General features: G+C 37.0%; 1 protein-coding gene across 3 annotated transcripts in view; it reads left to right on the forward strand.

Annotated features, from left to right (window-relative positions):
* The window catches only part of ZMYM2 (zinc finger MYM-type containing 2), a 127,229-nt gene that overhangs the window by 92,479 nt on the left and 22,086 nt on the right, over nt 1–12,664 (forward strand). For all 3 annotated transcript variants that reach the window (XM_024551028.4, XM_053920693.1, XM_053920695.1), the window contains 5 exons: nt 549–714; nt 1,368–1,402; nt 9,043–9,172; nt 9,885–10,000; nt 11,726–11,897. In XM_024551028.4, coding sequence (XP_024406796.2) covers nt 549–714; nt 1,368–1,402; nt 9,043–9,172; nt 9,885–10,000; nt 11,726–11,897 — 619 coding nt within the window. The remainder of the gene's footprint in view (nt 1–548; nt 715–1,367; nt 1,403–9,042; nt 9,173–9,884; nt 10,001–11,725; nt 11,898–12,664) is intronic.

Below are 12,664 nucleotides of genomic sequence, written 5' to 3' on the forward strand. Positions count from 1 at the left end.
ACATGAAATTCCTATTATTAAAATTAAATCAGTGTATAAAGCTCTTCAAATTTTTCTTGTCAAAATTATTCTGGTCTTGTACAGCTTCTTTAAATTGATTTATTATGAGCTATCAGCTGAACCTGGGAAATCTCTTCATTAGTCAGAGATTTCAATGTAATGTGATTGCAGGAGACTTCTACCAGTATATCATTATGGCCCTCAGAATTATTTTAAAATATTAAAATATATTGTACCAGTTGGTTTACCAGTGTTCACTTTTTTTGTTTACCATATCTTTGTAATGCTGGTCTTCAACTTCTGGTAAGTATAGAAAGGGATTTTGACAATTAGGAAAATGGCTATATTGCTTTCACTTTCATTTTGGATTTTACTGCATATTTATTGTTTATATTATAATTTAATTTTTTTTATCAGACATTGTTTTATTGCATTTGGCAATAATCACTGACAGAATTTTAGAGATTTTTTAATCTACATATCTGGCTTTTTAAACCTTGTAATTCAGATCCCTGGTACCTTTTTTTTTTTTTTTTTTTTAAATTAAGGCTGCCAGGTGTGACTGTTGTAAATCTCAAGGAACTCTTAAAGAGCGTGTGCAGTGGCGTGGGGAAATGAAGCATTTTTGTGACCAGCATTGCTTATTGCGCTTCTACTGCCAGCAGAATGAGCCCAACATGACAACTCAGAAAGGACCTGAAAACTTGAATTATGGTACGTCATTACTTAGGGAGCAGTTTGAAAAACTGATATAGCAGTCTTTAGTTTCTTAGATCTGAATTCAAAGTATGAAAATGAATAGTTGACTTTGGAGGTAGTTTAACAGCAACTTCCATATTTCTTTGAGTGCAGGTGCCCAGTATGATGTTTCTATAGATGTATTGCTTTTTGTTTTATTTTCTTTTAAAAATTTAATGCTGGTTGAAGAAATAAGAGTCTAGTTGGGATTGGAGAGAAGCTAAACAGAATGATAACAAAAATACGACAAAATTCAGCTAGCTGTTATTTGTCTCCTGCAATTTTAAATGAAAACCATTTTTAGCAAATTGTATGTGCCTGGAGGTAGTTGGGAGGAGCAACAAAAGCACTTAAGGAGCTGTAACTCACTTAAGAGTTAAATCTAGAAGGTACTATTGCCCCCAATACTGTGTATGTGTGTTTTGAAGGGGACACAGTATTAACTTCACTTTTTTAGCTCTATTTCAGGTCTCAAATTTGATATTTGTTACTTAAAATGGCTTAAAATATTTTCTTTAGTAATTATTTTAAAACATTAAAATTTAATGACAAAATAATACAGACTTAGAAAATTCTGAAGAAAGTAATATTTGTGTCTTTTTAAATTTGCTTATTTTTTTATTTTTTAGATCATGGTTGCCAGACATCCCGAACCAAAATGACAGTAGGTATTGCTTAAGTGCTTAAGTAAAGCGTTAAACATTTATTTTTATAATGTGGGGATATAAAAAAAAAATCAGTTCAATTTAATCTGATTGTAATAATAATAAAAGAGTTTTTACTTTGCTCTGTTAAGACAGTTGAAGTATTCAGATGAATTACCTGATATTAAACAAGTAACTTTCATACCGTCTAAGGAATATAAAGGTGAATAATTATGGCTTCTCCCCACCTTGTGTATTTGAGTTGAAGCACTGATAATAGTTGCATCTGTAAGGCAGTAGCAAAAAATGTTTGAAATGATTCCCTGTGTATCTGTTCCTGGCAGCTGTGAGTAAGTTTCTAAACAGTTAAGTAGAAGGTAGACTGGGATGGAAAGGAAGAGGAATGATAATTTGCAAAGGGCATGCATATTTGGCAATACTGTTTATTAGGGCCAAGCTTAACGGGGCCTTGATGGAATCTTAGGACATGAGGGTGAAAGGATGGGCTGGGTCTGATTATTAAGGGCTTTGAGCATTTATTTCTGAAGTAAGGGTCTGAAGATCCATGTTGGAGCTAGGACTTAGGAGTTTTTAAATTTGAGAAATACTTCCATAGTGTATTCTTCCTTTGGGTCTTTGCCCCCTAATACATCTTTTAGGTTAGCATTCTAAGACTTCTGTAGGTTGATGGTGGCCCTTTCTGTGCCATGAATTGAGAAGCAGCAATGTTTTGCCACACTGAGGAGCAGTGAGTCTGCCCTGTCCATTGCTGATTCTAGCAGTAATCACTGGGGTTTGAATACTGGAATTGCTGGCATCTTTAGCCAAGGGAATTTCTATAGGAGTCATTTATTGGCTTCACAGTAAGTGTCTGGGCTAGTTCTTTTCTGGTAAGAAAGACTAAGTCTGGCTATACATTAGAATCACCTGGGGAGTTTTTAGAACCTCCCAATGTTTGGGACCCAACTGAGAGGTTCTATATTTTTGAAAAATTATTCAAGTGATTTTAATATGTAACCGCAGCTTAAGATCACTAATATTGATACAAAAACATGGGCATTTTTAAAGTATTCTACCTGTTGATATTAATAGTTGACAGAATTCTAAAAAAGTAAGAATGCCTTTTCCTGTGGGAATACATTTTTGTCAGATAACTCAGAAATACATCAAAAGTATTCAGCTGAATAATCTGATTGTATTATATTAAAAATAGTTTATTTATTTTTAGTGAGAGGGGAAGGGACGAGAGAGAGAGAGAGAGAGAGAGAGAAACATCAATGTGCAAGAGAAACATGGATTGGTTACCTCCCCCACACCCCCAACTGGGGACTTGGCCTGCAACCCAGGCATGTGCCATGACTGGGGATTGAACTGGCAACCTTTTGGTTCATGGGCCATGCTCAGTCCACTGAGCCATACCAGCCAGGACATGAATCACCTGATTTTAATACCACGCACTTTGATTTATGCCAAGGAACATAAAGAGATCACTCCCTGTTCTGTTATCTTTGTGCAGCTATCCAGCAACTTCCCAACCTTGTTTCACATATGTAAGCTTTTGACCAAGGCTTCAGGAAACTCCTTTTACCAGCACTTGAACCCTATTATGTGACAGACAGAGGAGCAATGCTAGTAGGAGAGGAGAAGTCAGTAAAGTCCTCTTCCATCTTTTCATCCTTGTAAGCTTTTGGAATCTTTTACTTCTACACCCATAAACTTCAAAGGTTGAGATATTAGTTATATAGTTTTGGGCAGGTCACTTCACTGCTTTGCATGAATTTCCTTATTTGTAAAATGGGGATGAAGATAGTATCTGCCTGAGGGTTATCACATAGTAAGTTCTAAACAGCTTACAAAGGCAGAGAGCCTAGTAGTTAAGAACAAAGGCTTTTTCTTAACTTCTGATCTCTCTCATTAGGGTATTAATCCTATTCATGGAGGCTCTGCTCCTATGAGGAAATCACTGCCTAAAGGCCACATGTTTAAATAGCATCACCTTGGGGATTAGATTTTATCATGAAATTTAGGGGGACACAAACATTGTCTATAACACATTGTCCCTGCCATATAGCAAGTGCTCAACAGATGGTAGCTTTTATTATTAAATTTTCTCTTTTTTTTTTTTTTTTTTGGATTTAGTCTTTACTGTTTTTTTTCTATTACCATTTAGTTCCCTTATACACTCTATATTATTAAACTTACATAATGTGTCCCTCAGTATTCATTATAAATGGGTATAGATCTGCTTATTGACTAGCAGAAGAGTAAGCAGTATTACCAAATGTAGGCTTCTACCAGGTGGCATAGTTTCATCGTCATGATGTAACCTTTGCAGAACGATAGGAGAAATCTAGGACATCTTTGATATTATGCTCCTTGTTCTTAATGCTAGGGTATTCAGAACAAGGGGTATAACATCAAAGGTGGGGATGCTAAAGTATTTTCAGTTCAGACCAAGGTTACCCAAGTGCTAGTAAGAATATAGTAGATACTCAGTAACTGTTTGCTAAATTACTGTTCCCAGTTTACAGTTGAGGAAGTTGAGGCTACAAGAGTAGCATACCTGATACTACACAGCACTAGTGTTATGTAACAAAGTTCCCCAGCCCCTGTTCACAACTCTCTGTCTTACAGCTGATTCATTATGTTGTTTGAAATCCTGAGGAATCTAGAATAAGCTCATCCTGGTATCAGTCCCCTTGGCCATACATATTATTTGTAACTTGTGTGATATCTATCATAAACAGTTTTTAATTCCTTTCCAGACTTCTAAATATGCACAAGTGAACATGTTGAACATTAAGTGCTTTATTTAAGTACTGTTGATCCTCATTGTTCCTATTTGCAAATTTGTCTACTCTCTAAAATTTATTTGTAACCCTACATCAGTACCCATGGCACTTTTGAGGTCACTTTTCAAATATGTGAAGAGTGGTGAAAAACGTGAATCATTTGAGGCTTATTCCCCTCCAGGTTGAATAATGCGAGGCTTTACCTTCTTGTCTCATTCATGCCACAGTACACAAGTGTCCTTTTCACAGTCTGATTAGTGCACGTTTTTCATATTTTTGTCTTTTTTTTTTTTGATGATTTTGCTGTTTAAAAGGTCCTTTAAACCTAGTGCTGAAGTGCTGTCTATTGCTCCTATGTACCCAAAGTCTGTTATGTGCCTCATCGAGGAGATACATGTGTTGTTGGATGAACTCCATTCAGTTAGTTCAGTGTTCATGCATCAGAAATATAGTATACCCGAAAAAGGAACAAGACATTCACCAGTCTGTATAGGATGGCATCTCCAAGTGCTCAAGTCAAGTCTATAGTATGTGGTAAAGCTGTGGAAGAGGTGGAGTATTGGCCTATGGATTCATGAGCTTACACCTGATTTTAAAAGCATAGTGAACAGCATTATTGTGAGATTTTTGGCTCACATGTTACCCAGGGCAGGAAGAAGTTAACTTCATCCTTCCTAGTGCTGTCTGGCTTACACATTTTAAGGCGATGTGGTATGAAAACTTAAACTGGCAGACAAGGTGGGTTTTGCAGTTCAGGGTGCTGTGGGAGAAGTCCTGTTATTTGTTTATGCAGGAAAAGGGTTATATGAACAAGAGGATTTCAACACTGATTTGGTTGTTTTGTACAAGGTCTTTGGCAGATGAACCTGTATAATACAAGTGGTCTCCAAAGCCCCTGACTTTAAATAATTCTGAGACTATGCAACTGTGCTATTGTGTGCCAATGCCAAGGGTAATTTTAAGCATAAATTCCCTCTCAGTGTATAGAGCACATACACAGTCCATGAGCACTTAAAGAGGTAAAGCTGAATTGTCTGCAGTTCATTGGAGGTGGGACAAAAAAGAATGAAATATTACCTGGGTGTCTGGGATTGGTTCTACCAACTGCTTTATCCTAGAAGTTGAATACTATACCCAAAATAAAAACCTTGCTTTCAGAGTTTTATTATTTATCTATTGCCATGAAGAGCTCAAAAATGTTCATCTCACTGTAGTTCTTTTTATGTCCCCCAAACACTGTGTCTTATCCAACCTCTTGATCAGGGCATGTTGAAAGCCTTCAAGGCTCACTCATGAGAGCTTACAAGGCTCTCAACACCAACAAGGAAAACACCACGATGGTCTTCTGGAACTCAGTCATAGTATGTGACATTATCAATTATGTTGACACTGCCCAGAACAGCATCACCAGGCTTTTTGAATAACAATTAGCAAATGTTTGACCAGACTCTGTGTAAGAAATTTCAAAGTCTTTGAAGGTATTACAGAAAATAAAAAGAACAATGTTAAAAACAATGCCTATCATACGTGAATAAGTGGAGAAAGCTTTGGGGACATGGAAGAAGATGATTTGATGGAAGGTTTGGCAGAGAATGCAGTAGAGCCCACTAATGAGGACCTGGACAAGATAGAAAAATAAGGCGTCAGACTCAGTGATGAAAGTCAGCTTAAGACTCCCAAGAATTGTCCCTCTTAACAGCAGCCAAAATACTGGAATTGAATTCTGCCTTGGGAAAGTTGTCAGTGACATGGAGGCATGTGGCCCTATGCCTGAGCAAAGCCTTCAATTCAAGCACCACTGTGTTTCCACCTTACATCAAGATGCTCAAAAGATGTGAGGTGAAAAGCCCATCAGACAAGGCTTACATAATTTTTGAACTCATTTTGGGAGGGAAAATTGCTGATACTCAGCAAGTTGCGAGAGCCCAACTTTTGAGGTAGAACTGCCAGGTGGCGCTATGCCACCATCATTGATGTCTTCCTTGTCTACAGATGAAGCTCCATTACATCTTCCTTGGTGTGCATGGGTGTGCCAAGGTCAAGAAGTCTCACCCCATAGTGTACTTGCCTGGCGTACATCCTGTAGCTCTGCCAACAGTTACGGCGCTAATGTTCTTATAAAAGTTTAAGTGCTAAGTCTGTTCAGGACCTGATTTGCATCACTGACATATGTGTTCACAGTACTGAGTACAAGTACTGTTCAGTATGTGTATACTGTATGCATACATGTCTGAGTGGAGCACATTATACAACAGTGCTGTGATTACATTGTTACAAAGAAATGCTGCATATCATTATTGTAAGGAATATGTATTTAATAAAATGTTTCAACAGAAAATGAGGTTATGTATTTATCTATAATTAAAACATTGTGACTAGATGCTGGCAGGAACCTATCCTTGGATTTCCTTTTATTTATTTATTATTGACTTTAGAGGGAGAGAGACAGTAAGGGAAGGGTGGGTAGAGAGAGACATTGATGTGAGAGAGAAACATTGATTGGTTGCCTCCCACACACGCCCCAACTGGGGATAGAACCTGCAGCTGACTGGGAATGGAACCTATGACATTTTGGTACACTAGGTGACACTCCAGCCAACTAAGCCACACCTACTAGGACTCTATTTCCTTGTAGAGCAACGGTTCGTTGCTCATAGTGACTGTGTAGAACAGAACTAGCCAAGTAATGGTAACTGAGTGTGTTGGTATTCTGCCTTTTTTTGCTGTGTCAGTAGGTGGTATGGGGAGCACCTTATTATCTTTAGTCCCTTTTGCACAGAGCTTCGGCTTATTAGATTTTGTGTGTGTGTTTTTTTCCCAATTGCAAATAATGCTACTCTGAACTTAGTGAAAATGTTTGAGAGACTCTAAGTTTCTAAAATTACAATTGCTAGGACATGGGTGATGTACAACTTAAACTTTGGTAATATTTTTGGTAATTTTTTTCATCATTTTTCTTACCTTTTCAAAGTTAGTACCATATATAAACTGTTTATCCAGAGTATCACATAGCCATACTACTGCAAGAACTTTTTTATTCCTCAAATAAATGTAAAAGAGTCAAATTATTTTCAAAGTTCAGGTTCATAATCTTGCTTTTGTACTTAAAAGTGAGAATTGCGTTTTGTTTTTAAAAGACATGCTGATGGTATACTTTGAAGGTAACACAAATCTGTAGAAGGACCAGTTACTATTGCTTTGCTGATACTCAGGACACATTTGTTTTATACTAACTGATTCTGTCAGATTAGAATGTGGTAATATAATATTAAAAAATACATACTTTATCATGTTATTACAGTTCCAACTTTTCCCTCTTTGTCCCCCTCCTTTTGGCACCCCCATAGTTCCCGCTAGTCCCCCCTTACTTCATGTCCATGGGTTCTTTGGCTTCTCCATTTCTTATACTGCTCTTAACATCCTGGCAATTTTGTACCTACCAATTTATGCTTTTTAATCCTTGCATCTTTTCCCTCATTCTCCTCCTCTTCCCTCCCAGTGATTTCCATATCTGTGATTCTGTTCCTGTTCTAGTTGTTTGCTTAGTTTGTTCTTTTAGATTCAGTTGTCCAAAGATGTGAATTTGTTGCCATTTTAATGTTCATAGTTTTGATCTTCTTTTTCATAAATAAGTCCCTTCAACATTCATGTAATAATGGCTTGGTGATGATGAACTCCTTTAGCTTTACCTTCTTGTCTGGGAAGTACTTTTATCTGCCCTTCCCTTCTAAATGATAGTTTTGCTGGGTAGAGTAATCTAGGTTGTAGGTCTTGCTTTTCATTACTTGAGTACTTCTTGCCAGTCCCTTCTTGCCTGCAAAGTTTCTTTTGAGAAATCAAGTGATAATTTTATGGGAACTCCTTTGTAGATAAGTCTCTGTTTTTCTCTTGCTGCTGTTAAGATTCTCTTTATCTTTGACCTTTGGCATTTTAATTATAGTGTGTCTTGTTGTGGTCCTGTTTGGGTCCATCTTCTTTGGGATTCTCTGTGCTTCCTGGACTTGTTATGTCTATTTCCTTCACCAAATTAGGGAAGTTTTCCTTCATTTTTTTCAAATAAGTTTTCAATTTCTTGTTCTTCCTCTACTTCTGGCACCCTTATGATTCAGATGTTGGAATGTTTAAAGTTGTCCCAGAGGTTCCTATGCCTCTCCTCATTTTTTTCGATTCTTCATTCCGTTCTGGTTGAATGTTTATTTCTTCCTTCTCCAAATTGTTGATTTGAGTCCCAATTTCCTTCTCTTCACCGTTGGTTCCCTGTAGATTTTTCTTTTTTTCACTTAACCATCATTTCTGCCTGGGTCTTTTTTATGCTGTTTCTGTACTCAGGGAGTTCTTTGGGTGTCCTGATCACCATTATTTTGAACTCTGCATCTGATAGTTTGGTTATCTCCATTTTGTTTAATTCTTTTTCGGGAGTTTTGTTCTGTTCTTTCATTTGGGTCATATTTCTTTGTCGTCTCTATTTGGCAGCCTCCCTGTGTTTGTTTCTGTGTATTAGGTAGAACTGCTTTGACTCCCTGTCTTAGTAGCATGGTCTGTTGTAAAAGAGTGTACCCATCTGGATGAATGTGACTTCTTTAAATCCTTGCTTGTCAGACTTCCATACAGGCCAATTTTTGACAATGATGTTCTGGGTTATACTTCTTTCGTGTGTAGTTGTGATTTTTTCTGTAGTTGTGCGAGGAGGTGAAGTTTGTTTACCTAATGCCTCCATCCTGACCGGAAGTCCTAAACATTATATTAATACTATAATTTGATTATACTCATACTGTGTTCCCTCCACAGCTTTAGAAACCAGATAATCATTCCCACCAGGAAGTAATAAATCAGAGGTAAAAATAAAGTGTTTCTTTGCTTCTCTCTAGGGTTCAGCACCACCCCCTTCTCCAACACCTAATAAAGAGATGAAGAACAAAGCAGTTCTTTGCAAACCTTTAACAATGACAAAAGCTACTTACTGTAAACCTCACATGCAGACCAAATCTTGTCAGACAGGTAAAGTTGGGGAATTTGACTTACATACTTCCCTGTATGTACCCCTCACTTCATGAAATTCATGGTTTTCTCAAATAATAGTCTACAGATTGTTAGTTACCTTGTCATTTTCTGTTGATTTTGCCTATCTAAGTTTAGATATTACTTTGAGAATATAGCATATTATTTAACATCATTGATGAAAATTAATTTCATGTTAAAGGTCTAGGATACAAATCAATGTCATTGGTGAAATAATACTGTGGCAAAAATTTTATTGAGGCTAAGACTTACAGTGCTCCCTCGGAACAGCATCTCTGAGTTTGGTTTGTAATAATAGCAATGCTCTTTCCTTCTCAGAATGAAATGAAATAACTCAAATACATATTTTCACCAAATGTAAATTTTAGGTGTATTCTCATTGTTAGATTAAATAAATCTTTTTGTGGGGAGGTGAGAGGGAGTCCATAGGGTGTCAGGAACTATGTAATATTTTTAAAGGATGTTTTCATTCTATTAAAGAAGTGCTTAAATTCTATTCTGTCTATACGTAGAACAGCGTCTTCATTCAGTTTTGTTTTTTTTAAGTTATCTAATTTTGTGAAAAGTGGGAATTTATTTTAAACGGGTACCGAGGCACTTAAGCTTTTCTTAATTACCACATCATTTTAACATTCAGCACTTTATATCAGTGCTTGTTAATGAGCTCCCTCATTACATGTTGCACTTGCAGATGACAATTGGAAGACGGAGTTTGTCCCAGTGCCTATCCCTGTGCCTGTGTATATCCCAGTACCCATGCACATGTACAGCCAGAATATCCCTGTTCCCACTACAGTTCCTGTTCCTGTAAGTTGTATTTCAACCTCTTTTTAAAAATTATTTAATAAAGATTTTATTTATTTTAGAGAGCGGGAGAGAGGGAGAAAAACATTGATGTGTGAGAGAGACATAGATAGATCAGTTGCTTCTCACATGCCCCACCTGGGTACTTGGCCTGCAACCCAGACATGTGCCCTGAGTGGGAATCAAACCAGTGACCTTTGGATTTACAGACTGGTGCTCAGTCCACCGAGCCACACGAGCCAGGGCTCAGTCTCTTTTTTCCATTGTGAGATTTATGAGGCATGGGTGGGGGAGCAGTGTTGTTGCACTTACTGCTTCAGTGAAGCTAGCAAATGGGGTTGAGTCAGCCTTTCTTCAACAGTTAACTTAGGTGTGCTTGAATCTCTGTTGGTGGTGGCTTTGTGTTGAATTGGGCATATATTCATTATTAAGAGTGAATAACAGCAGATGTCTGTGTCTGCTTTTTATGTACATCATATTTTTTTATTTTATTAAATTTTTTTTCCCACATAAGGGAATTTTTTCATTGCTTTTAGAGGGAGGGGAATCGGGGGATGAAGGGAAGAGGGGGTGGGGAGGAGCGAGACATCAATATGAGAGAGAAATATCTATTGGTTGCCTCTTATAGGATCCCTGATTGGAATTTGAACCCGCAACCTTTTGGTGTATGGGATGATGCTCCAACCAACTGAGCCACACTGGCCAGGACACATACTTTATATTATACATTTGAGTTCATTGTGGAAAGAAATATTTGTGAAGCTATTGAGGCTTTAGAACTGTAACATGGGATAGAGCTGTGAATCAAATATCATTCTATTTTAATCTAAATCCCTTGCGGTACTTAGGACTCTGTGTCATGGCTTATTATTGTAGCCCCCTGGGGGATAGGTATTGGTTTCTTTAGCATTAAAATTAAGATACAGAAATAAATTATCTGTAATGTCATTCCAGCTCTAAAATTGCTGGTAGTTTTTAAAGATTATCAATTTGCCAGAACAGATTATTAACCTGTACCCCAAACATGAATACTGATGGAGATTTTTTTCCAGGTGGCTCCTCTGTGCTTATGATCACATCATATTTCATGTATTTTATATATCATATTATAATACATATATACATATGCATGGTTGGAGGAGCAGGGTTGCCTCTGCACCATCTCTGCATTACTCAATACCTGGTGCTTAATAAATTTTAGATATTTTTCTTATAATCATTGTTATTCCCCAAGCAGAGTAGCACATGGTTCTAGCTTCTAGACCCCCCATAGTACTTTACATATATTACTATTATGACTTGAATCATATTGTGTCACTGTTGCTGGTTTATATCTGCCTTCCCAACTGTGTTCTAAATTCTTTGAGGGCAAAGAGTACTTCTTATTCAGCTATATATATCTTCAGATTTTAATACGGAATTTGGCAGACAAGCAGACCACAGAAAGAAATATATTTCATCTGTCTTGCCAGCTCTGATTGACAGTCCTTTCATGGAATGCTGTGTTGATAATAACTCAAAAATTATTTAAAAAAATTTTTATCTCAAAAAGTAGCTGCTAGTATTCTGGGCTTTGGGGGGGGGGGGGTCACAGTTGACATCTTAGTTTTGATATGTGTTTTTTCCAGAGCTTTTATCCAATATAGAATGATAAAGTAGACCATGTGTCAGAATAATTTTTGCTTTAGCAAAATACGTTTTAATGTTGAGCAAACTTGGGTGAATTAGGTGCCAGTCCCTGTTTTTCTGCCGGCTCGGGTGGACAGCAGTGAGAAGAATCCTGCAGCAGCTGAGGAGCTAAAGAGCAAAGTTTCTTCAGATCCTCTTGATACTGAGTTTCTTACAATGACAGACATGATGACTGAAGACGAGGGGAAAACAGATGCTGCTAACATCAACAGTGAGTAACACTATTTACATCTTGTGGATGAGTGTGTCTTTGGTTTTTACTAAGTGCTATTAATTGTTGTAGGGCATTTTCATCCTTGATATAGGAGTCGGGGAAGCACTGTAACAAAAATGTATTTTATAGTGAGAGAGTCAAGCTGTATCTATTCAGGTGTTCTCTGTGTGAAGCCCAATTTCAAGAAGAGATTTATACAGCCTCTTTTTAAATTGTAACAGGATTTGACTTGTATGATTAACTAAAAATTATTCTTATTTTAATGGAGTAGCTCAGTCACAAAATAATTTGTAGTAGGCTTAATAATAATCGAGACTCTTATTTTGTAATAGTTATTTCCAGTTTTGTCTTATTGATTATACTAATGTCACTTGCATGTTCTAAAAAAGGGTTTAGCGTAACTTCCAGTAGGGCTCTGCTTGCCAAATGGTACAACATGATGAGTGTGTTGTGGACGGTTGTGTCTCTTAGAATATTTATTCCTCCCCTGAAAATATTTAGTCCTCTCATGACAACAAAGTCCTACTTCATCCATGAGTAAATTCCCTTTAGAGTTCTATAGAAACACTATTAAGTTCTGTATATTGCACAATGTGACAGTATTTTTGAAGCATTTTGTTAGAGAGTTGTAAAATTAATTCAGCGGGTTGAAACCAGTGCTTTCTATTTTTATTTAAAATGAAGTGGAACACACTTCTTACCATGGGTTACTTCACAAAAACGTTTGAAATCAACTGATGAAAACGTTAGAAGACAGTTGTACA

The sequence above is a fragment of the Desmodus rotundus genome, chromosome 3, assembly GCF_022682495.2.
Source record: "Desmodus rotundus isolate HL8 chromosome 3, HLdesRot8A.1, whole genome shotgun sequence".
Taxonomy (NCBI): domain Eukaryota; kingdom Metazoa; phylum Chordata; class Mammalia; order Chiroptera; family Phyllostomidae; genus Desmodus; species Desmodus rotundus.